This window comes from Pelobates fuscus, chromosome 13 (assembly GCF_036172605.1).
Source record: "Pelobates fuscus isolate aPelFus1 chromosome 13, aPelFus1.pri, whole genome shotgun sequence".
NCBI lineage: Eukaryota > Metazoa > Chordata > Amphibia > Anura > Pelobatidae > Pelobates > Pelobates fuscus.
In genome coordinates this window covers 38,837,652-38,863,492 of record NC_086329.1, presented here as the reverse complement: position 1 = coordinate 38,863,492, position 25,841 = coordinate 38,837,652, and the positions used below count along the sequence as shown (strand labels likewise).

Below are 25,841 nucleotides of genomic sequence, written 5' to 3'. Positions count from 1 at the left end.
GATGAGTTGGAAGCAGGGGGAGGTCGTCGCAAGGAGCTAGTGGCACAGTCAGACAGCATGCATCGGCACCCAGGGTCAGCCCGACAGCACGCCAATCAACGCATGCTGTGTCCACCACCAGAATGCCGTCATAGCATTACAAACAGAACCTGTACCAGTCCAGAACCTGTAGTAGGGGCATGTCGCCAGTGGCTGCTCACTGTCATTTAAAACTGGATATAAAAAGTACCCGATTGGACATTTTAAACATGAAAGACCCCCTTTTTTAGAGAGTTGGAGTAACCCTTTCAATATCCTGCAATGGACAGGTCAGCAGTTAGCTTTCATTCTTTTACTTTTGCACATTTTTCTGAGTCTTAAAGGTACACTCCAGGCACCCAGACCACTTCTGCCCATTGGAGTGGTCTGAGTGCCAACTCCCACTACTCCTAACCCTGCAAGTGTAATTATTGCAGTTTTTTCTAAACTGCAATAATTACCTTGCAGGGTTAACTCCACTCTTCCTGACTCTTAGCAAAGATTTTCTTTGCTAGAGCGTCGCTGGACGTCCTTACGCTGTGCGAGGACCTCCAGCGTCGCTCAATTCCCCATAGGAAAACATTGAAAATCTTTTTCAATGCTTTCCTATGGGGAGCGTTAATGCGCATTCGCGGCATTGCCGCGCATGCGCATTAGGTCTCCCCGGCCGGTGGGCGGGATCAGTCTCGCCCACCGGCCGACGGAGTCAGAAGGAGGAGCGGCGCGGAGGAGGAAGCAGCAACGAGGGACATCGTCGTTGCATCAGGTAAGTTACTGAAGGGGTTTTCACCCCTTCAGCAACCGGGGATTGGGGGGTGGGAGGGAGAGGGAACCTGCAGTGCCAGGAAAATGGATTGTTTTCCTGGCACTGGAGTTTTCTTTTAATTAAGGATGTTTATCACTCTTGTCATCATGTCTTAAAGGACCACTCTAGGCACCCAGACGACTTCAGCTTAATGAAGTGGTCTGGGTGCCAGGTACCTCTAGGATTAACCCTTTTTTTTATAAACATAGCAGTTTCAGAGAAACTGCTATGTTTATAATGAGGGTTAATCCAGCCTCCAAATCCTCTAGTGGCTGTCTCACTGACAGCCGCTAGAGGCGCTTGCGTGATTCTCACTGTGAAAATCACAGTGAGAGCACGCAAGCGTCCATAGGAAAGCATTGTAAATGCTTTCCTATGCGACCGGCTGAATGCGAGCGCGGCTCCTGCCGCGCATGCGCATTCAGCCGATGACGTCGCGATCAAGATGGAGAGGAGGAGGAAAGCTCCCCGCCCGGCGCTGGAAAAAGAGGTAAGTTTAACCCCTTCCTCTCTCCAGAGCCCGGCGGGAGGGGGTCCCTGAGGGTGGGGGCACCCTCAGGGTACTCTAGTGCCAGGAAAACGAGTATGTTTTCCTGGCACTAGAGTGGTCCTTTAACATTTTTATCTGTTTGTTTTTAAGACAAAATAATCTCATATCCTCCTCAACTAAATACACTTGCAAAAATGCTACACAACTGACATGTCTTCTATTACTCGTCACTTAATAGTGACGAGTAATGGTGACGTAGAACTGCGATATCAATATAACTTGTTATTCAAGTAAGCCAAAAAAAAATCTGTGTAAGATGGAGCAGTTGGGATCTCCACTACTATTCCTCTGGTCTTATGACTTTGGTGTAATTTGTGAAAACCCTGCTGATTTCAAGCCTTTATGGTGTTTCACATCTCTCAACTAAGTTCACATTGTTGTTTGTGGAGCTGTATTCCTCTTGTCACATGTTGAGCAAGAGATTAGTTAATTGTAAATAGTGTATTGTGGGGAAAATGCCATCAAGTGGTTTTAAAGATATAGGAAAAGTGATCGATCTGTAAGAATGCCCAGACATAAGAAATTAATAGTAGCGCATAGAGGTAATATTTTATAATCAGATTGCATCCTTTATTAAGCTGCATAGTGATGGCAAAAGAACACGCTATAAAGCATATAAAATTCATGTCTCGTTTGTCCTCTCCCCCACCCCAACGCACCCCATATACACTTAATTCACTGAATGTTTAAAGAGGGAACACTTGAAGTTGGCAGATGGACTAGTGCCATTGTTGTTGTTATACCTTAAATACGATTTGATTTATATTATGCAGACAATACCGAACAAAGTAAATAAATCAAATACAATAACTGTTTAAAGAATGTGCACCCCTAAAAAAGTTAAGGGAGTTAAAAAAATTAACTTATTAAAAATCGTTATGAAATAAATGTAAATCTTTACAATATACAAGTCAGAAACAAGTGACCGATACAATAAACAATAAGGTATACATAAGATGGCAACAATCCCAAATGGTGGTGGCATTGGCCTCGGTAAAAATCTGATTTGAAAGAAAAATCATAGGCAGACCAGTTAAGTGGCCAATATTGTCCACAAGGTCAGAGAAGCAGTTGCTATCAGTCAGGGAGGAAAAGAAGATATACACAGAATATATGTGTGTGTATATATAGATATATAGATATATAGATATATGGATATATGTATATATGTTTGTGTGTTGGGGTGGTCAGTTATATATGTTATCCAGGTTGACAAAGTTACAACATACTGCTCATTAGTCCGGCCTCCATGTAATGAATTTCTTCTGCTCTCCTGAGCCAACACAGGATCCCCGGCCCTCGCCATTGATGCCAATAAAGGTAAAATCAGTCTCCTAAACAAAGTCTGAGTTTTAGTGAGTTTTTATATTTTCCCAAGGTTAGGGTAGTATGGTTGGGCAAGGCAGTTACAGGTGTGAATGGGGATTCTAAATCTGTAATCAGTTTATCAAAAAACCTGTCTTCAGAAAGCAGAAATAATAGGGCAAGTTCACCAAATGTAGAGGATGGAGTCCATGTCTTCAGAACACATTCAACAGACATCCGACTGACATGGGAAAACCATGATGGGGTTCTATACCAGCATTTTTACTTCTTGAAACCTCAAATCTAAAGAGTTCTGGTGTGTGAGCATCATCATTTTATGTTCACTTCATATGAGGTCCCAAGTGGAAGAAATATTATCTTTTCAACTAAATTGTGAACTCATCTTCTTTGGGTATTCCCTTTTTATCATTCATCCTTTCAGTACGTCTTTAAGTTTTTTGCCTAATCTCTTTGTCACTATCAAAGTGTGGAGTTTTTGGCAGCCCGGCTAAGCATGAATACAGGTAGTGTAGCAGTTTATGAGAAGGAAACTGAACTGGTTATGAGTGGAAGGTTAAAACAAAGTAGCAAATAGTAATACAGCTCGGTCTAACACGGCAGACAATAGACAACTGAGTCACAGAGAGAGAGAAGGGCTTGGATAGGTGTTGGTAGAGAGAGACAGACAAGTTTTTGGAGGAAGATGCTCAATGTATTATGAGAAGATTGCAATAGATGTAATATACTTCCCTCTGTTGTATGTCTCACCCCAGCAATTTCTCGAGTAACTTTTATTGGGGTGACAATTCCCACATTAAGGTTATACAGGCATTTAATTTGACTTTGCAATGCATATACTGCTTGCCCATCATTAAACCAATTTAATTCTATCGGTATCTTGGCTTCGCATACAGTGTCACCTTAATGTTAGTTTGTTGCCGACATAAAACCACTTTGGGTTTTCTGATTCCGACCTTAATGCAGTAATACTCGGTGCATTAAATTTATTTAAATGTTTCAGAAAGAAAAGAAAAAAAAGAATGTACTTAGTACAAAAACTGCTCTAAGAATAAAATCTTAACCTTGCAAAAGATATAATGACATGGAATTACTCATAGCCCTGCCCAAAATAAAACCCGAATGGCTAAAAATAATAGAAAATCAATGCAATGTCCTTAACCATAACTATATTAAAAAAAGTTAAATGTCTAATTTCTTCTCCCGGCTGCCATTTTATAAGTGGATGGTTATCACCATTTCTGTTTAAAGAAACATTTTGGCCTATATAATGAGACTTAGAATGATGGGGGGATATATACCTCTCATATACAAAGTGCATGGACATCTGTTGTATCTTACTAATTCTGTGTATGATATAAAATGTAGGTTGTTCCAACATTCAAAAGGTTTTCTTATACTGCTCATTAAACTGCATACCACCCAAGTGTCCCTATTTAGGAGAGGCAAGCCTTATTTCAACAAAAATCCCTCTGTTTCGATTTTCCTTATGTTCTTGTAGGAGCTCCAATCGTTAGTGTATACAGCAGAGCTTTGTCGCAATAAAGCTCACAATTAAATGTATTGCAGTAAATGGTAAAATTAGGCTATGTAAATAAGAAACTTAAAAAAAAAATTACCTTTTCAGGCAAATGTTTATTGGGGCGTGAAATCACCTAAAATGTCCTGTAATAAGCTGCCTTGTCTTTTTACCTAACAATACCCCTGACACCTGTAAAAGTTCCATTATGGCTCCCTGGCTGCTGAGGTTTGTATGCCACTGTCTAAGTATATTTATGAATTGCATATAAACAGGATTTAAGAACATTTTGGTGTTCTATTAGCCTGCCACTTAATTGTGAAAATGCAGTGACCTCAAATGTAACAGCATATATATTGGAGAATTCTACACATTTGAATGTCAGTGACAAAATGCCTTTTCCAACACTTAATTCTAAAAATAAATCTCACAGTGTGAGAAATATATCAATCATTCCAAGATGCACTAAACAAGCAAGATTTACCTTAGTTGCCACCAATAAAAATAAAAACCAGCGAAAGTCAGCAGTCAAACCGGTAACAAGGGAGTTTACTGTGCCCAGCGACTCTTTTAACCGTATTCTTCCTCCTCGTTAATGTTAATAATTTATCCCAGCATGTCATATATTTTGTAAATTTACTTATCAAACTCCCAACAACTACCCATAATAAAAAAGACATTGTTGGAAACTGTGGACAATCCGGTATTTGAAATTTTTATTTTTTTAATCCTTTATGCATGTATCCAGTGGATATTGCTAACACATGCATTATACTTGTATTTTTTTTTGTTTTTTTTTATTTATTTATTTATTTTTGCAGTGCAATATAGAATGACATATAGGCCTGAGGTGCCCCAAAGGCAGTCCTCTGGCTGAGCTGTACTGTATATTTGACATGCACAATTTTTTAATATAGAGAACAGAAGGATAACAGCAGTTACATCCCTCTATGCCACATTTAGGAAGAGACATTCTGCAAGAGGGTTAAGCATAGACTGGAGCAACAAATTAACATTAGACTAGCCAAGCTTTAGTTATATGTTTTACAACAGGCTATGAAACTGGCAGTGTCAGCATATTGATAAAGTAGGTTTGACAAGTTAGTGATTCAAAGCTAGGTTACGGTATCACTGGGTGCAGATATAATGCAGCTATGCATGGTATGGCTCAAAAAGGAAAGTACCAGATTCATATGCAGAGTATAACTATTAGGCATGTGCTTCAGTATAAGGTATCAAGAGTTCACTCTGGTTTGGAGGGCTCAGTGCGTGGACGTCTGCTCGCTTAGAATCACAGTTCCAGCGGTGGTCCCAAGCCCTGCCATGCCGCGATGTCGTCAGCCAATTCCCTCTGTGGGGTAGTCGCGTGTGCCTTCCAGCAGGTCGCGGTAAGCCGTTGTCGCGGTCCCCCTGAGCTTTCTGCATCTTTCACCCGTGCAGGCTTCTGCGTACCGCGGCATCTGGGCTGATAGCTGTTCGGTCTGTTGTTTAGCCCCGTGTTGGCTGAAGGGAGCGTCCAGGCGCCACAGGCTGTGTTGGGGATGCTTGGTGCATAGGGTCTGCGTTCGCTTGTGCCAGCTGCCATCCTCCGCCATCTTGGGTGTACCTTGCTGCCTCATGGTGATCGGAGGTAGTGTTGGCCGGCTGCCTGTGGCACCCAGCAAGGACCGGGATTACCCCCGCCGGTCCAGAGGGGGGGTTAGAGGTGAGTACGGTGAGGTTTCCATCTGCGAGGTTACCAACCAGGAGAGTGGCCGCCTCTCCCTGGCTCGGTCGCAGCTAGGCATCAGGCTGGAATCGTGGGGACCCGGTGAGTTGCGGGTACAAGATTGGTATTAACACGTTTTCCTGGGTCTCCCCCACTCTGTGGTCACCCTCCCAACGGTGTGCGTGCGATGATTTGGGGTATATACTTTTGATACACAGGGTATGCAGACATGTATAAATCCCTCTGCCATATATGTATAAACCAGACCTCCCAATTATCCCGCATTAGGAGACAGCCCCTAGTTCAGGGGCCTGTCCTGTTTATCCTAGTTTTGTTCACTGGTAGGGAATTTCACTAGGGCCATGCAGAGTGTTTCAGAAGTACGCTCTGCATTAAGGTTGATGTATGGGGCTGACCTGGATGCTGTTCGCCTGGCATGCGTTAACGCCAGTCTGATATGTAACCTATATGTAATAAACAATGGTAAAACTAATACAGGAAGGCTGGAGTAAGTCAAAGTCATGAACAAGTTGGGTCTGGTATACCATACAGGAACAGAAGAAATTGTGGTCAGTACGTAGATAGGTCTGGTCACTGGAATCAGAACAGAATACAAGAGGGCCAATAACATAGCTGATTCCATAACAAGAAATTAAAATCAGGAACAGTATAATGTGCTAAATATAAAAATATAATAGAGGACTCTTTATCTGTGGCTGCATTGTCGTGGTTGAACTTGAAGCCTCATGGAATTGATGCAGCTGCGTAACTTTTGAATCTACAATCTCTTTTTTGATGCGGATGTAGCCAAATTAAAAACTGAGCCCCCAGACTTTTGTTGAATTGATGCAGAAGCGTCCCCATGTTTCCTGAGAATTTGGACCTGAAGCTATTTTTAAGATATGATCTTAGACAGGTTGAGGGGTAATCTCTGCTTTGTTCAGCAATGATTACATACATATTTACTTCAAAATGATATATTACTATGAATCCTTTTATGGCTTGTTAAAAGAAAAACATTTTAGGGTCAAGTAACGCAACGAGAGAAGGCATGGTATCTTGTTTATGTAAATGTTCAGACTTGAAAACAACGTTAATATTTTTTTAGTAAGCAGATTACGGATTTTGAAGTGTAAAAAATAAGTATTTTAGTCTCCTAATAAAAGTGTTTTACTCAGTTCCTGTCTTTTTCCCATTTGGGGACACGGCAATGGCCTTTGCTTCATCCAGTGTCATCAATCACGTCATGCATGTCTGCTCTCCCTATTGTCACATGCTTGGGCAGCCTTGCTTATTTCAAACCTTCTGTCTTCCGTAATTATAAATTTATGAATTTGTTGTACTTTAATATTTTTTTTTCACATCAGTAACAAGCTGATCATCACAGATATAATCCGATTGTGTATGTTAAATGTTTAACATTTGCAAGACTGTATCAATGTGCAGAGGATTAACGGACTTGTTTCAATATGTAGCTCTGTAGTTTAGATCATTGGTCCCCAACTTTCTTGGGTGGTGGTAAACTTCAATAAAAGTTACGATTGCAAGGCACACCTGCTTGGTTTTTCCTTTCAAGTAACAGCGGTTTATAAATGTCACACGTATTCGAATCCTTGCTAAAAAGATATGCATACTTCTAGCCAAATTGACTTTTTCAATTTAATTAATTGCTAGATGAGAACCCAAAATGTAATGCTGATACTTGTTAAAAAGCACCTTTTTAAGGACTCCACTCAAGCTGAATTAAAATAGTTTGCAGCACACTTTGCTGTAGCTTGAGGCACATAAGTCTGCCATGGTACATAGGTAGAACCTTACGGCTCTAGATCAATGTTCTAGGTCTACATCAAGAATCTCTTCTGACTCAATGAACAGGCATTCATTCTGAATGTTATAGAATTCACTGAATTATCCTCTACAAGGAAATTCTGTAAAGATTTGTAGACTAAGCATGTACCCAGTTTGTTTGCAAATTGCTCACCCCAATTTTGGTTCACCATGTTGGCAAACATTAAGGTCAAAGACCATTAAATTGCTTATTGTGGTTTTTTCCCCACACTTTGCTTTTCGCAAACCAGTATATTCTTATGAGAGCTGACATTAGGAGCTGTAGCATGAATATATACTGAACAAAATTATAAATTCAACACTTTTGTTTGTGCCCCCATTTTTCATGAGCTGTACTCAAAGATCTAAGACTTTTTTTCTATGTACACAAAAGGCCTATTTCTCTCAAATATTGTTCACAAATCTGTCTAAATCACCCAGCCACACATGGTTGTGGCAGCCCATCAGGCCATTTGAGACAATTTGGCTGAGCCCTGGAGCTCTTTAGCACTGTGTGGTCCAGTTGAGAAGAAGAAATCTCTTCCCTAACTCAACCACATTTAAGAGTGCACTCATTCATTAACACTCGCATACTTCATACAAAACATCCCTGCTTTCAAAGACTCTTACTTTCATACACAACCCTGCAAGGATTGGCAAATGGTAGCTCTCCAGCTGGCAAAGCTTTGTAGGAGTAGTACAGCAGTCGGGGATCTACTGATGGGCCAATTTTGCTGTAAAGGGTGACCAAAAAATGTTTTCCCATGGTGCTCTCTCGGACACTGGATTATAGCAAGAATCAGTGATAAAATAGAGAGTATCACTTTTCCTCATACAGTGCTGTCTGTGGAATATATCTCTCTACTTACAAAGGGAAATGATTTAAATTCAGATATGCATGATTCAGATATGTAAATATTTCACTACCCAGTCTATGTGGGTGGGATTCCAGAAAATGTCAACATAGATCAGATTTTGTTGTTTGCACTTACTCACTGGAGTGCAGTCGCTATATAGCCCAATGTTATATGACTAAGCCTCCTTCAATCCACCTATCTTCCCTATAATTTCTGTTTTTGTGTGACCCCTAACCCCTTCCAAATCCTTCCTTTGTTTCCACCACCTCACCTCCTAATACTTAATTAGACCTCATATATGGATTGGCATAACAAATTCCCTCTGTCAGCATACCATCGCTTCAACCTCCCCCTTTAAACCCCTGTGAGATAACGTGCTGTCAGTCATTCTTAAATTACCATTACCATACATACCTTTGTATTATGATGTTTCTGATATAAAATATATTGGTTATATAAACTTTAATTCTATCACATCCAACCCACTAGCTTTTATGTAGACCGTTTGGTCCATTCACGAGGTAGAGCACCGAGCTCTATAAAGAAAAAAAAAAAGGGATGAATGACTGGGTGGTTTAGTGGTAGTAGAGTGGGTCTCAGATCAAATAAATATTGGCTGGGGAAGAATTCTAGAGAAAAGGAACATGTTTAAAGTGCATTAGTCAGTGGTTCGAAAAATTATTGGAAGAGTCTTTGATGGGTGCATCATTAGGGATGTGGTCAAGATTCCACAAGATGTGTTCGTAAAGTGATGAATCATTTCATTGACCTTTTTAGAGGAATACAATTGTATTTGGTCTGAAGTTGATGTATATTTCTTGACATTCTGTCAATGACTGTCCTGTGTTTTTGTTAACAGTGTCTGTGACAGTCCAATCATGGCGCAATCATCTGATGCAAGTATTGTTGGAGTTCCTGATCCGGAGGACAACACACCAAACATGATAGTCTACAGAAAAGTAAGACCTCCTTCATGTAAATATGGTATATGTGCGAAGTAATTCTGCATCTGTTTTTATTTAATTTTTTTTGTCATGTACCTAGACCTAATAACAGAACAGAAATAGCGCATGCATTCTTTACCCTCATATCCGGATCCAGGAGATAAAAATACAAATAATAAGAAATGATTGATTTCTAATCTTCCCTGTTTTTGCATATATGTAAAGGATTATAGTTCATATTTTAAAAAGTGAAAAGTTTTTTTTTGTTTTTTTTTTTTAACAAAAAGTGTGATACATAATTTTAAAATAAAATATGTATCTGAATAAAATGGTAGGCCATTAGTAATACAATTATTTAAGGAAAATTCAATCCTCTCAGTAATACTACATGGAATAAAATTGTTGCTAATAGACCAAATTCATCTCATTATTACAGAAACATATATAGTATATACCAGGTGGATCCAAAACTGGACCTTCATCTTGTATTTTATATGATTAAATGTAGCAATGGCGATTCTAAAGAATGACACAGAAATATGACTTGGAAATGATGTGGTATGACCGTAATTACTAACTTTTGCAATCCAGATGTTTGAAAAGTTAAGAACTGGCTTCATATGATGGACATTGTGACTTATGAACATCTGTACGTGGTAAGGGCTGTACAGATTGAGAGTCATTAAAGCGATACTCTAACACCAAAACAACTTTAGCTTAATGACTAAAAAACACTTTTAACTACTTTAAAGTGTAGTGTGTGTATAACAATAAATGAAATGGCAATTACCCCTCTCATATACAATTGGTAGATATAATAAAGGATTCCTCTATATCTTCAAAATAGTAAGATAAAACAGAACAATATCTACAAAGAAAAAAAAAAGAAGACTCATAGGGTAGTAGGTATAAACACCAAAAAGGGCGAGTTTTCAAGGTTACACTCACAAAGGGACTGCAACTTCAAGCTCATCAATGTATTGTTGATTTCATGTTGACAGATGAATGGCACATGTGACGAAACAAAAGTGAAAATCTAGTGCCACACAGTAAATGTATCCAAACATGCACTTTATTAGAGTGCACTCACAGGACAAAAATGAATGAAAAGCCCATCAACAAATGGTCCCGAGTCCACCGAATCTTGTCCTGGGATATAGTTGAAGTGGTGTCCAGGTCCAGTATGTAGATAAGATAAATAGGAAAATATAAAATACAATATAATATAATATATATTGTTATATTGGCTATGTGGCGGTCCGCTTGGACACATTAGGATATATAAACGGGCACATGGAAGCATTTTATCTCACACCACAAAGACAACGGATATTTATTATTTATTGACCCTGAGGAAGTCTTGAATACAAGGCGAAACACATTGAGCTGATTATATTATATTTTCCTATTTATCTTATCTACATACTGGACCTGGACACCACTTCAACTATATCCCAGGACAAGATTCGGTGGACTAGGGACCATTTGTTGATGGGCTTTTCATTAATTTTTATCCTGTGAGTGCAATCTAGTAAAGTGCATGTTTAGATACATTTACTGTGTGGCACTAGATTTTTACTTTTGTTTCCTCACATGTGCCATTCATCTGTCAACATGAAATCAACATTACATTGATGAGCTTGAAATTGCAGTCCCTTTGTAAGTGTAACCTTAAAAACTCACCCTTTTTGGTGTTTATACCTTACTACCCTATCAGTCTTCTTTTTTTTTTTTTCTTTGTAGATATTTTTATGTTTTCTTTCCGCTTAATGAAGCAGTTTGGGTGTATAGATCATGCCCCTGAAGCCTCGCTGCTCAATTCTCTGCCTTTCTGGAGTTAAATCACTTGTTTATGCTTATGCAGCCCAAACCACACCTCCCACTGGTTGTGACTCTATCAGCCGATATGAAAAATGGTTTAATTTTCAATCAAATGTGACACAATGTGCTTATTGTAGACGTTTTTATCTCCAGCTCTGTAAATTGTACTTTACTCACACAATAGAAGGCTCCTGGATGCTCTAGAAGGCAATAATAAATTCTAAATTAAACAGACTGTGCAATAAAGGAAGTTTAAACATTAGATTTATTTTTACAGGAGATTTTTAGGGAGACTGTGTGGGTCATGTGCATTGAGAGCATGACCAGGGCTGTATAAACAAAGTCATTTAACTCCTAAATGGCAGAGAATGGAGTAGTTAGATGCAGAGACATGATCTATACACCAAAACCACTTCATTAAACTAAAGCTTTTTTTGGTTCTTATAGTGTCCTTTTAAGACTTTGAGGGCTAGAAAAGAGAAGGAGTGTAGTGGTATGGTATATTATGCAGATCTGTTAGAAGACCGCACAGAGATTTGCCATTTAACATTTTAAATCTCTTTGTTTTTGCATGTCTATAATGTCATGTTATCTGAGCTTAGACAGAATTATAGTATTTGAAAATGGCTATAAATGGCACTGTCTTTCATTTGCAATGTAAATGCCATTTGGGATATTTAGTTTTTTTTTTTATATATAAATCCAGTAGTCCTTTCCTCTTTACATCGTTACATAGTTACATAGCTGAAAAGAGACTTGCGTCCATCAAGTTCAGCCTTCCTCACATATGTTGTTGCCGTTGATCCAAAAGAAGGCAAAAAACCTAGTCTGAGGCGCTTTAATAGATTGAATGCTATTATTTTATAAACCAATAATAATTCCCTATGTTCCTTATTTCAGCCTTTAACCCCTTAAGGACACATTACATGTTTGACATGTCATTATTCCCTTTTATTCCAGAAGTTTGGTCCTTAAGGGGTTAAACTTTAATGATTTGGCTCTGTTTTACCTTTTGATGATATCATTGCCATGCTTTTGAATATTCCTATGCTCACAATCTGTAATACTGGGTTGCAAAGTCAGGAAACCTGTTTAGGGGCATCTCATATGTTGATTTCCTATCCTTCTGACACTGTTTCCATAGACACAGTACTGGTTACATGAGACAGTATGAATATGCATGTATTTTTATCTGCCCCAATTTATTGAAGATGAAACGTTCCGTCTTGCAATGATTGCATTCTCAAGTCTCTGTAAGGCTGCACTAATTAAAACCAGTGCTTCCTGCTTGCTTCTTCTCTTAGGGATCAATATTTTCATGATAAGTAGAATTTTAGTTTTGTGAAGAAAACAAGCATTCCTACCACAATGGTGCTAATAAACAAATACAATATTTATTTGCATATAATCTATCTAGATTGTTGTTCCTGAATTTAAATCTCATACCACCAATTGTACAAGATTTCCAAGTTTTGTTCCTGTAGGGATATAGTTAAAGGCTGTCATTTTTTTTTGGGGGGGGGGGCTGGCTTTGTAAGCCATCAGCCAGAGTCCTTCCCGATAACTTGAGTGATGTGTTTCGTGTTCAACAAAACATTGCATACATTCTTTCTGTGTTATTGACAATGTGGGCTGTGTTGTATTTGTCACCAAATGCAAAACACAGCATATAGCAAGATGGCTGTTTATGGTTTTTTTTGTTTTATTTGGAGTGTAATTGAAAAGGACCATCACACTTTTAACTATAAATATTGTGTTTGGTACATCACGTGATAGCATTAAACCTTAAAAAAAAATTTAAAGGCCAAATATGGTGTGTTCATGTGTACAGAGCAGTGTCCCATGAAAAAATGCTAAATCTGAATTTTATTTGTGTAGAGTCTAAGTTTAAAATTAAGTTTTACAAATAATATTCCCCTTGTGTATACTATTAAGTTAAACTGATGGCACTTTGTTGTAGTAGTGGGCTTAGTACTACATAGCCGTATGGTGTGAATGAATTTTCATATTTGCCAGAGCCGTGTTAAGAGATTTAAAGCTCATCTAATGCAGTTGTGCACTTATTCCCTCGTGTACAGTGTATTATTTAGATATTTTTTTTCAACACCATATCAGTTAAAATATGTAGAATTGGGGTCTTCTCTTTTCAAAGGTTTTGCCATCTACGTAGATTGATGAAAGTAATGGGTATTAGAACGTATAGTGGATTGATCATTTAAACCAAATGGCCTTTACAGATTAAATAGAATTACAACGTAAGCTGAAAAGTGTGAAGCTAAGGCTCTGAAACATTTAAACGTTGCTGTTGCAGTGTTGAGTATTGGATGCTGACTTTGTTAAAGCAATGCTCATATGATGACACTTATATGCATGTAATGCTTTTATGATGACACCACTCTAATCATTAGTAGATGGACAGGAAGTACACTCCTCCAACCAAGTTACAAGCTGGGTGCTTAGCTTGACAAAGACCCACTGTTTGATCGAAACGTTGCTCTGTACATTTTATCTCAATAAATGTGCCTTCTTATTGGCTCTGGCCGTACGTGTGCCAGAACTTTTCATCTTTTTGCATTGTTAACAGCACTGTCTATATTTCCACTTTACTTAGAGTTAGGTTAAGGCCCAGGGGTAGTGATGTCCCGAACTATTCGCTGGTGAATAGTTCCCGGCGAACATAGCATGTTCGCGTTCGCCACCGCGGGCGACCACATGCAATGTTTGGTCCGCCCCCTATTCGTCATCATTGAGTAAACTTTGACCCTGTACCTCACAGTCAGCAGACACATTACAGCCAATCAGCAGCAGACCCTCCCTAGCAGACCCTCCCACCTACTGGACAGCATACAATTTAGATTCATTCGGAAGCTGCAATCTTTTTTTTTTTTTTCTTTTTTTTTTATTATGGCCCCCACCCGCGCCGCACAGGGTTGGGGCCCTGGGGTGGAGGACAGTAGGTCCCCCCCCCCCCTCATTATCTTTATGGCCCCCACCCGCCGCCCAGGTATGGGGGCCGGGGTGGAGGGGAGGAGAGTAGGTCGACCCCCCCCTTTCAATCACTATTGTGGCCAGAAAGAGTCCCTGTGGGTTTTAAGATTTGCCTGCCTATTGAAGTCTATGGCGGTTCACCCGGTTCGCGAACATTTTATGTTCGCGACATCACTACCCAGGGGGTTTTATGGTTAGGTTTAAGGGGACTTAGAGCTTGGGGTACCTCCCTTCAAGATGCTTTGGATTGCAAATCTCTTGGTTGTCAACCAGACAAAGCCTCAGTTTATTTTAATTGGTAGCATTGTAGCGTCTTTATATTGACCGCAAAATCTTAATGTTGGTGCACTGATATTTCTGTGGTTAAGAGGGATTGGCAGGTATTTTATTTTCGTTCTTAGAACATTCTAGCTATAGATCTCATCAATTGCCAACTTTGTGCTAGCCGTGACCAGTAAAGTATGGCATTATATGCTGATATTTTCAGTTTCTGCGAATATAATTTTTTTTAAAATTTTAAATCCACAAAACCATGGAAGAGTTTCATGTCACTTGGGATATATCTCACTTTTTTTTATATAGTCCTCCTCCCCTTCCTGTTCGATTCAAGGAATGACTTTAGAAAATAATTGTACATAATGTTATTTCAGTTATTCTTTTGATAACCGTTTTAGAACAGTTTTGTTTCTCAAAGGCGTTTTCTTTGTCAAAGGCGTTTTAAAAGTCATGAAAGCATATGACAAAAAAATTCATCAAGTCTGCGAGTTTAGAAGTTAATGAAATATCTAATATGGTCCATTGGCTTTTATATTCCCCTCAGCCTACGTAGATTTTATTAAATAGTATTATAAGAATTTCATTATTAGATTAGAAGTTAAATCTACAACCACCTCCTGGAAAAACTGGCGTCGTGTGACCCATTTTTAAATAGATTAGTATTGCATCGGACCCCACATATTTCGGACTGTTAACTTAGTACTCTTCCCCTTTCCAGATTCACCCTCCAGCTTTAGAAACGTAGACTTAGTATTCCATTTTTTTTTTCCCACTTTGAACACAATGACCTGAGGACAAATCCTGACCTCATCAACTTCTCATTTCAAACACACTCAAGACCCTGCAATTGTCTTGGCATTTCACCAGCCCTAACCATTTGCATCTAATGGAAACAGTAATAGCTTGAAGACATTGCTACAAATAAACATAAAGCGGAAGCTCCCTAAAAGTCTTCTAGATAAGGAGGTCATGCCTGAAGAAGTGAATCATGCTTTCATCGGCACTTAAAAAAAGCTTCCGTTACAAATCTGCTGGTGTCTACGGATATTGTGAATTGTTTAGAAATAAGGCAATATATATATATATATATATATATATATATATATATATCTCAAAATCCATGTGATTTATTAAATGGAATGATTTATGTGTGTTTCGTATAAAATCCAATGCTCACATGTTCCCACGAAGAGTCAATAGTTAATAGACTTATCTTATGGCTAGTGTGTTGTTGTTTTAGGTAACTTGGCGATAAAGGTGTGTGTATTGCAGTGCTAATTTTTGTTGCTGTAAAAGCCTTATTTAGAACATACTATGCCTGGTCTATTTAGCATGGTCCTGTTGCATTCTTTTCCCCTTAACATTTCTTATGGTTGCAAGAAGCATAGAACAGCAAGTGGGGGCCCTGTTTGGTCGGCTAGACACTAATTAGTGAGGAGTAGGTAGAACTATGAAATATTCTGTGATTCATACAATTTAATTGAAGATACTGCTTCTCCATAACTTCCTACTACACTACCCTCATTATAGTTATATCCCAAATGCATACATTTGTAGGCAATACTAAATCTCCTTTAACTTTTGGTTTCTGCGTTGTTGCGTTTTGAGTTTTTTCCCCACTTAAACCTGCGCAACCACCCTGGTAAGAGTTTGTAATCACTGTTTATAACTTTTTTCTCTTTAATTTTTTTCCACTTGCTCTTTTCCGGTTTTCCTTCTATTATCAGTTTTTATACTTAGAGTTTTGTTCTGACTATATTACCAGCTCCCTTATATTAATAGTTTTAGCCTCCCGTTCTTAGTTAATTTATTCGCTTTACACTATGTATGTGAGTTTGCATCAATAGCACGTTGCTGGACTTGTTCACTTGAATGCAAATCTGTGGTTCGACTGTTAACTGTTCAAAAACATTTTTTACTTTAAAAATAAACACTTTCTTGGATCACAAAGGCATCTGATACTCAGTACCTTTTTTTTTTCCACCAACAGTTATGCTTCTCAGCCAGCCTTACATTTTATATAAGATCAGAGCTATTCAGTAACACAGGACTATTGGAAAATCATTAGTGAATTGTACATTAAAAGGGACACTATATGCACCAAAATAACTGTAGCTTAATGAAGCAGCTCACTGCTCAATTCTCTGCCATTTAAGAGTTAAATCTCGTTTCTTTCCGTTTATGCAGCCCTAGACACACCTCCCCTGGCTGTGACTCACACAGCCTGATTAAGAAAAATTGGTTTCATATTTAACCTGTTAACTTACTTCTTATCAATTGTATATCCTGTTCTATAAATTAAACTTTAATTACGCACAAGAGGCTCCTTCAAGATCTAGGAAGCTATTGACAATGCAGGAGATAATACATTTGAAATAAAGAAAGTGTAAACATTAGATGATTCTTTACAGGAAGTGTTAGGAAGCCTGTGCAAGTCACATGCAGGTAGGTGTGACTAGTGCTGCATAAACAATGTGATTTAACTTGTAAATGGCAGTGAAACTGAAGGGCATGATCTATACACCAAAACTGCTTCATTAAGCCAAAGTTGCTTTGGTGACTATATATTGTCCCTTTAAAATTGTGAAGATGGAATGCAGCATAATTGGAGAAGTTGAATCAAAGCAAGAGGTATTCCAAACCTATCTAAAAAGTTCCCTGCTCTTTTCGTTCAGTTTAGTGAAACCCCTTATACCACCTTAAGCATTGCCTGTTTTTATACATATCATCAAAAACCGAAAGATAACTGCTTAGGCAATCACAGATATTATTCTAAAATAAAATTTGTTAATATAATTTACAGTCCATTATTCACAACATTTCAGACCTCCTGAATTTAAAAAGACTCCGCAGTCTGTAAACATGTAAACATATAGAACTCACTTGCAGCAACTGGACATTTTATTGCACATTTTAATTACAGATTTTTTCTTTTACTCTCACTCCATATGTTTATGCAGCGTATGCACCGTGCAATCCCTACATCTGTGTTTTCTCAATATATTATTCCTTGCACATCTCATTACATAATTGTGTGTGTATATATATATATATATATATATATATATATATATATATATATACTCCTCCGTACATGAGCCTACCCCCTTCCCCTCCCCCTACCTGTGTATTTTGTTTTCCATTATCGACTTGTATGTGTTTTTAATACAGATACTTATTACACACACACACACACACACACACACACACACGTTCCCCGCACCTCTACTCTAATCCATTCTACACTTTCACAAAACACACCAGCTCATTATGAAGCTAAGCTGTGACCACTGTGCTGAAAACAGATATCGGGAGTTACATAGTTACATAGCTGAAAAGAGACTTGCGTCCATCAAGTTCAGCCTTCCTCACATATGTTTTTTGCTGTTGATCCAAAAGAAGGCATAAAAAAAAAACCCAGTTTGAAGCACTTCCAATTTTGCAACAAGCTAGGAAAAAAATTCCTTCTTGACCCCAGAATGGCAGTCAGATTTATCCTTGGATCAAGCAGTTATTACCCTACATTGAAAGATTATATCCTTGAATATTCTGTTTTTGCAAGTATGCATCTAGTAGCTGTTTGAACATCTGTATGGACTCTGATAAAACCACTTCTTCAGGCAGAGAATTCCACATCCTGATTGTTCTTACAGTAAAAAACCTTTCCTTTGCCTTAGACAAAATCTTCTTTCTTCTAGTCTAAACGCATGACCTCGTGTCCTATGTAAAGTCCGGTTTGTGAATAGATTTCCACACAATGGTTTGTATTGGCCTCGAATATATTTGTATAATGTTATCATATCCCCTCTCAGGCGACGTTTTTCTAAACTAAATAGGTTTAAATTTGTTAACCTTTCTTCATAGCTGATATGTTCCATTCCTTTTATTAATTTTGTAGCCCGCCTCTGCACTTTTTCTAGTGCCATAATATCCTTCTTTAGAACAGGTGCCCAAAATTGCACAGCATATTCAATGTGTGGTCTTACCAGTGATTTATAAAGAGGCAAAATGATATTCTCGTCCCGAGAATGAATGCCCTTTTTCATGCATGACAATACCCTACTGGCCTTGGCCACTGCTGATTGACATTGCACATTGTTGCATAGTTTGTTGTCTATAACAATTCCCAAGTCCTTTTCGTGTGTTGTTATCCCTAATTCGCTTCCATTAAGGGTATACGTTGCTTGTGTATTCTTTACGCCGAAGTGCATAGCTTTGCATTTTTCAACATTAAATTTCATCTGCCATTTGAGTGCCCAGTCCTCCAGTCTATCTAAATCCCTCTGCAGCAAAGTAATATCTTGCTCACATTGTATTATTTTACAAAGTTTTGTGTCATCTGCAAACACTGAAACATGACTTTCAATGCTGTCTTCAAGATCATTTATAAACATGTTAAATAGAAGGGGTCCCAGAACAGACCCCTGAGGGACACCACTTGCCACCTCTGTCCAGCTTGAAAATTTACTATTAACGACAACTCTTTGTACTCTGTTTTTAAGCCAATGTTCTACCCAAGAACAAGCATTTTCATCGAGACCGATTTCCTTGAGTTTGAACACTAATCTTCTGTGTGGAACTGTATCAAATGCCTTGGCAAAGTCCAAATAGATCACATCCACTGCAACACCCTGATCTATACTTCTACTTACTTCTTCGTAGAATGCAATCAAGTTAGTTCGACACGACCTGTGCTTCATAAAACCGTGCTGATTTTTGCTGATAACCATGTTCTTCTCAAGGAATTCTTGAATATAATCCCTTAATAACCTTTCAAATATTTTACCAGCCACAGAAGTTAAGCTCACAGGTCTATAATTTCCAGGCAAGGATTTTGAACCCTTTTTGAATATAGGAACAACATCTGCCCTTGCTGACATAGTCATTTTATTCACTAGTTCTTTGCTGCCACAGAATAATTGGAAATCCTCTAGCCCTGTCTGGAAAAACTGTAAGTCTGATTTCCGGACTCGGCCGCCTATTTCCAGATTAGGGATTTGATGTCTTCCTCGGCCTGGTCACTCGGTGGTTTGAAATCTAGCTAAATGGCTGCTTGATATTTTTATGCAGGTTTGCTGTTTTACTACTGAGCCCACTGTGTTTGCACTTTTCGGGTTAGTAGTCAAATCCAATATAAGCTTACAGTGTTCCAAATAGTTTTTATTTTTTTCTGATCATGCTTCTAAACTGCCACTTTGGATTTTAAGCTCTGAATTCTACAGCATAATTTGTTACTATTTATATATTCTAACATGTGCCGTTATGTTATGCCGTTGACCTTCTTATGTTTGTAAACTTATTAACATGCGCACTAACATTAGATTAACAATACCCGTAATGATAAAGGTGAGATAAGAAGCGGCAAGAATTTTAGTAGTTGTCTCTCAGTGGCTTTTTGTCTTTTTGAACAGCAAGTGTAAGTAAATCTAGTAAATTTTTCAGAGTTAGCATTTGCGTTAAGAAAATGTTAATATAAGTTTGTACCATTTGCTACTAATACTAAGAGTGAAAGCAGTCTCAAATATAGTCTCTTTAGATCATTAGCATTTCCAACGTAGAATTGCACAAATACCTATTTAAAGGGTACTCCCAGTGGGGTTTTCTGGTCATTTGTTTATATTAATTGGTAATAAAAAGCAATGAGCTGTCCAATAATATCCATCTCTATAGAATTTAATTAATGGATTAAAAGTTCACTTACTAGTGAATATCCCATTGTCTTCTAAAGTACTGCCAACGTTTGGAACTGACTGAAAGACCTTGATTCTCTGCCAATCGTTGGTCTCCATTTGGTGAATTATTGAACATATACAGGCAAATGATGTTCAGTAAATACCATGCATAGAAATATTCAGTGCAGTGACTCTTTCCAATTCTCCACATTCCATTTCCTCTCAAAATTCCATTTCTGTACTTAATTATCTATTTCCACCCATACCCCATTACAATCCCATCTCTCTCCAGTCATGCCTCCCCATAAAGCAGATCTGAAAGCCAAGGGATGCGTGAATCCATGCCCTCTGGTGCCCCCAAACCATTTTCTTAATCTTGGGACGGGCTTACTTACTGTTATTTATGGAGTGCTATCTAGGCACCACCATCCTCAAGTATCTAAGATGGTGGTGCCAGGCTATAGAATACTCTGCCCGTAGCTGGATATGCGCAATCTGAGAGGAGCAGTGACACGCCGCTACTTGACATGATCCAGGGCCAATGACAAAGTTGACTAAGGCAATGGAGCTTTGACTTTGAAATTAAGCATATTGCAGATAAAACGGTTAGCCAACCAATGTAATGTTGACATAAAAAAAAAAAAATCTGCTTTAACGCTGTAGTGCAGACTAGTTTAGTAGAGGCCTGTACTTTCTGCAAAGGTCTCCATCTTCACCGATGTTCTATCTAGAACATACAGCTATGTAAACTGGAGAAGGAACTGATAAGATATCATATCTTCACCTATGTCCGTCATTGCGGCTTCCACTGGAACACCTGTTATTAAATGGTTCTATTCGAGAAGGCATGCAAGCCTCTACAATACCACCTGAATTCCAACTGTGCCAACATTTGCCGTTTGAGCTTATTATCACTACTTGCTGGTCGCTTGGCTGTCACCATTATTTTATATTTAAAATAATTAAACCACAGAGAGCATTAAGATAAGACACATCTCAGCGGTACATTAGGAACTAGATGGGAGATTTCTGCTTCACTGCTATTTAACAAAAGGGAAACGTAACGGACAAATGATCTTACCTCCTTAGCAGCTGTTGGTTGCATTAGGAATAGTGTCGTTCATGCTTCAACAACTACTGTATGTAAATAGTAAAAACAGCTCTTAGCCCCATTCCCTACCTCAACTCCTCACTTTTCCTCTCTATTTGCCTATGTCTAGATGTGGCATAAATTGGTATTCTTTTGTATTCAACTGTTATTTTAATTTCTGAACAAGGATTTTGAAAAGCATGTCTCCAAACCATTCAGTTACCAAGGGCATATTTGTGACCCAGCCACAAGAAAAAAAATAAAAATAGAAAAACAACAACCCAAAGCAGAGAGAGAGAGAGCAGAATGGTTTGAAAAGCAGGGATTTAAGTCTCTTTTCTACTGGCTACTTCGAATGGACTCTAGATCTGTCCTTGCACAGATGTCAGTGTTTTTACTACGAAGCAGAAAGGATAGCGGAGGAGAATGTAACCATCGAGAGGATAAACCAAAGACAGAGTATGCCGACAGAAACAAAGTGACAATGTGCAAAACAGAACCTTGCCACCTAGTCTGTAGTACTGGAGAATTCTCAGCGGGTAATACTGCTGTAATGTCAGTCCACCAGTACAAAAATTAGTTGTGATCTGTGAGTTTAGATAAAATGCAGACAATCTGTTTAATGCGAGTCAAGATGCAGGCAAATTAACCTAGATTGCCCACACATGGCTGTTTCAACCTAAAGCTCACTATGTGAAAATCAATTGGCTACCGTCAAAAGGCAGATTTGGTTATTACAGCCTTTTTTGTACTTTTATTTATCTGCTATTTGGTTTGCTTTTAAAGTTATCTAAACCTGTTAACATAAGCTCTGTTCAGAAACCACTTAAGTGCACCGGAATCATCTTCATTCATTTGATCCAATTCCCTCGGTACAGACCATTGGGGTTGTACCCATACCCGTACATCCTTTGTTCTTAAATCTCGGTAGCAATGCTCACAACCCGCATTTTATGTGTTTAAAAAAATAAAAGATAAAAATTAATACATGGAAACATCTTCAAACTACTTAGAAGGAAGATAAGTCACAGATATCAGGATGCAACGATGGTCCAAACTTGCAAATCTGTGTGATAAAATCGAACTTTTCCCCTCTTGCACAAAAAGGCAATTAAAGGGACACTTACTGCTTCATCTCATTGAGGTGGTTATAGTGTCTGGAATCCACTGCTGTTGTCCTTACGTTCAGAGTTAAAGTTTATAATGATAACTTTTTTATTTTTTATAATTCTCTGTTTTTATTGAGTGGAGCCATACTGATTTTGGGTGGCCAGGCCCTCATGCAATGTTACATTGCTCGAATATGTGGGACAGTTCCAAGAGACTCCAGCACTATAACACGTTCATTTAGATGAAATGGTGATAGTGCCTGCAGTGTCCCTTTTAAGACATTAAATATCAAACCGCGATGAGCCCCAATAGCAATGGTAGTCTCAAAAAAGAAAGCACTGTGAAAGCTTTGCCCAGGGCTTGGAGGAAGAGAAATACAATTTACTATCAATAAAAAAAGAACGGATTATGCTTACATAGAACACAGCTTTATGTTTAAGCACCCGGTCTCAGGAAGGCTTTCTGTTACATTGGCTTAGCTGATAGCTAAAGTGCTCTTTAGAATTTCTAATGTTTGCCAATTTAGTGTTCTTTACACCAGAATTGGGTTGACAGCCTTTTTGATTAAGATCCCTGGTCACATTTATTCCATTCCTGAAATGTTAATAGAATGTCTGCCTGTTACAATTACTATGCCAATGCACGTGTATAGACCCAGTTCAAGCTATAACCAAAGTTAAGACTTTCTTTCCAAAAAGATGACAATGTATGAACTACATAGCAGTCTCGACTTAAATGTGCGTTTTAAAAATAAATTTTGCATCTCTCACGTTACCCAAGTAAATGGAACGTTTTGAAGAAATGTTGCTGCAATATGGTGATCAGACAATGTGTTTATAGGAGAACAGGAACTCTCAAATCTTCATTCCATTATCATTTTATTTAGTTACCTGTTCTCACTTTGACAGAAATCAATTAAAAATAATAAAGCATAATTGCAATTCATTAGAACAAACTGATGAAGTTTGACAACCTGTTTTTGGTGCATGTTTTAATGTGTGTTGTAGTTTGTGCTCTTACCAACAGCAATGTTTTTTGTATTATTGGTCTACTTTTTAAGCAAACACATCATTATGCCCCTGAATTCAATGATAACATGTCCGAGAATGATACTGCTTTCTAAGTTAGTTTGTTCCTCCTCTTCAAGATGTCAGCCTAGCACTCAGATTAAATTGTGACTTGAATTCTTAGCAAGCGGAAGGTAAATTTGCCTGGAATTTAGAAGTCATACTGATGAATTTAGAAGCCTCTGTGAAGCCTTCCGGTGTCCAGAATTTGAGGAAGCAGAAGCACAGAGGGACAGGGAGATTTGGTTCTGGAGGACAGGGTTAAATCATTCGAGAACAGCTTATCCCCTCAAATTCAGTCAGCGCCAGGGTCCTCCTGGCATAATAACAGCTTCATTTCTATTAAGTTGTTTTTACTGAGGCAAAATTTTAAGAGGGATACTGGGCACCATTACAGCAGCAGCTTGCTGTAGTGGTTGTGGTGCAAGTAGTATTTGAGCACTGTTTTTTTATGTATAAAAGGTTTGGTAATAAGTGGCTCTTGGTGCATCCAGAGCCTTGCTTCTCAGCCACCTTCTTAATAAAGTGAAAGACTTGCTTGTGAATTAGTTTCCCAATTCCATCCGACGATGGCTGGAAGATCTGGAGTCTTCTTTTAATCTATAGTGCCTATGGCATTTTAGAGTGCCTCTTTAAGCATGATTGTGCGCTCAGAAATATTAGAGGTGATGTTTGGAACGCTACTTGTTTTAATATTGAAGAAAGAAAACCTGAAACTTATGTGTAACCATGGTAACCTATACAACATCCCAGCAACGCTTGCCATGTAGTTAAAGTATTTTTTAGCATGAACTACAAGTCACGTGTTTATTCATAAAGAAAACAATATTCTATCCAACTTAATGTGGATTTTTGCTTGATTTTAATATGGCTGTATCTTTGGAGTTTTGATGCATATTAAATAATTTATCATGTTTGAAGAATGTATAATACTAACTTTAGCATACACAGGAGAGCCATGCAATTTGTGTGTGGTTTTTTTGTTGTTTTTTGTATATGTCCAAATACATCAGGAGTATGACAGAGCTAAAATTGCTAAGCTGTTAATGTCAGCTCCATTTACTCTATTGTGCTTTTATCTGTCATCCCTAATATGCTTATTTTACAGGAAGAAGCTTTTGCTGCCTCCTGGACTGGGAGCAGATGCTGAGCCTTGCATTTATTTCAGGAATTAGACACATACAACCAACACTGTGCCCACAATAATCTTTCTGCTGTTTGAAGAAGAGACGATCTATTATTTAAAATAAAATTCCCATTTTTAGATTATTTGTTTAACCTTTCCTATGCTCCCCTTCTCCTTGGTTTACGAAGACCACCCTTCTGGACCTCAAACCTTAATGGACACAGGGAGGTTCTGTAATAAGAGCAAATGTGCAACAGAATTCTAACAGCGGAGCAGTCAAAAGGAACACTCAATTGGTCTCCATGGTGATTGCTCCACTGTTAGAAGTTAGCCGCCTAATTGCTCATCATAAATTACTTCCACGTCTCTATCTTCGTCTCGTAATATTATAATTTATTTTATGAGACGCTTGCATCATTGGAATAGACAACTTAAAACATTGATGTAAAACTAAAGGGACATGTCATCATAACAATTTTAGCTTAATGAAGCATTTGTTGTGCATAGATCATGACTCTGATGTTTTACTGCTTAATTTGCTGCCATTTAGGATTTAAATCGCCACATAGCCACAGTTGGACTGGCTGTGACTGTCAGCCTGCACTAAAAAAGTTTTATCCCCTTCTCTGCAAAAACTTCAATCACACACAGGAGGCTCCTGCAGGCCCTAGCAGCTATTAACATAAGTGTAAATATGAGAGGACTCTTTGCAGGAAGTGTTTAGGAAGGCTGTGTCAGTAACATGCAGGGAGGTGTGACTAGAACTGTATAAACAAAGTGATATAACTCCTAAATGGCAGATAATTTAGCAGGGAGACTGCAGGGGCATCATCTATATACCACAACTGTTTTATTAAGCTAATATTTGGTGACTATAGTGTCCCTTTAAATTATACAAATTATTCTTTTATTTGCATTACTGTTTTCAAGTGTTTATCAGTAGCATGGCAATATATGTTTGCTTTTAGTAGGTCATCCACCATCTCCACACATATATATATATATATATAGCAATTTCTGCTACACTTAGGGTAACTAGATTCAGTATGTTTTCCTAGATACACATTTCTATCCATACGTATGCATAATTCATATGCTGCTCAAGGGAAATTATTTAATCAAAACCGCTCTATCTGCAGC

General features: G+C 38.2%; 1 protein-coding gene across 2 annotated transcripts in view; it reads left to right on the top strand.

Moving 5' to 3' along the window:
* The window catches only part of RGS6 (regulator of G protein signaling 6), a 326,615-nt gene that overhangs the window by 62,189 nt on the left and 238,585 nt on the right, over positions 1 to 25,841 (top strand). For both annotated transcript variants that reach the window (XM_063440378.1, XM_063440379.1), the window contains exon 2: positions 9,467 to 9,566. In XM_063440378.1, the coding sequence (XP_063296448.1) occupies positions 9,486 to 9,566 (81 nt within the window). In that variant the 5' untranslated portion in view covers positions 9,467 to 9,485. The remainder of the gene's footprint in view (positions 1 to 9,466; positions 9,567 to 25,841) is intronic.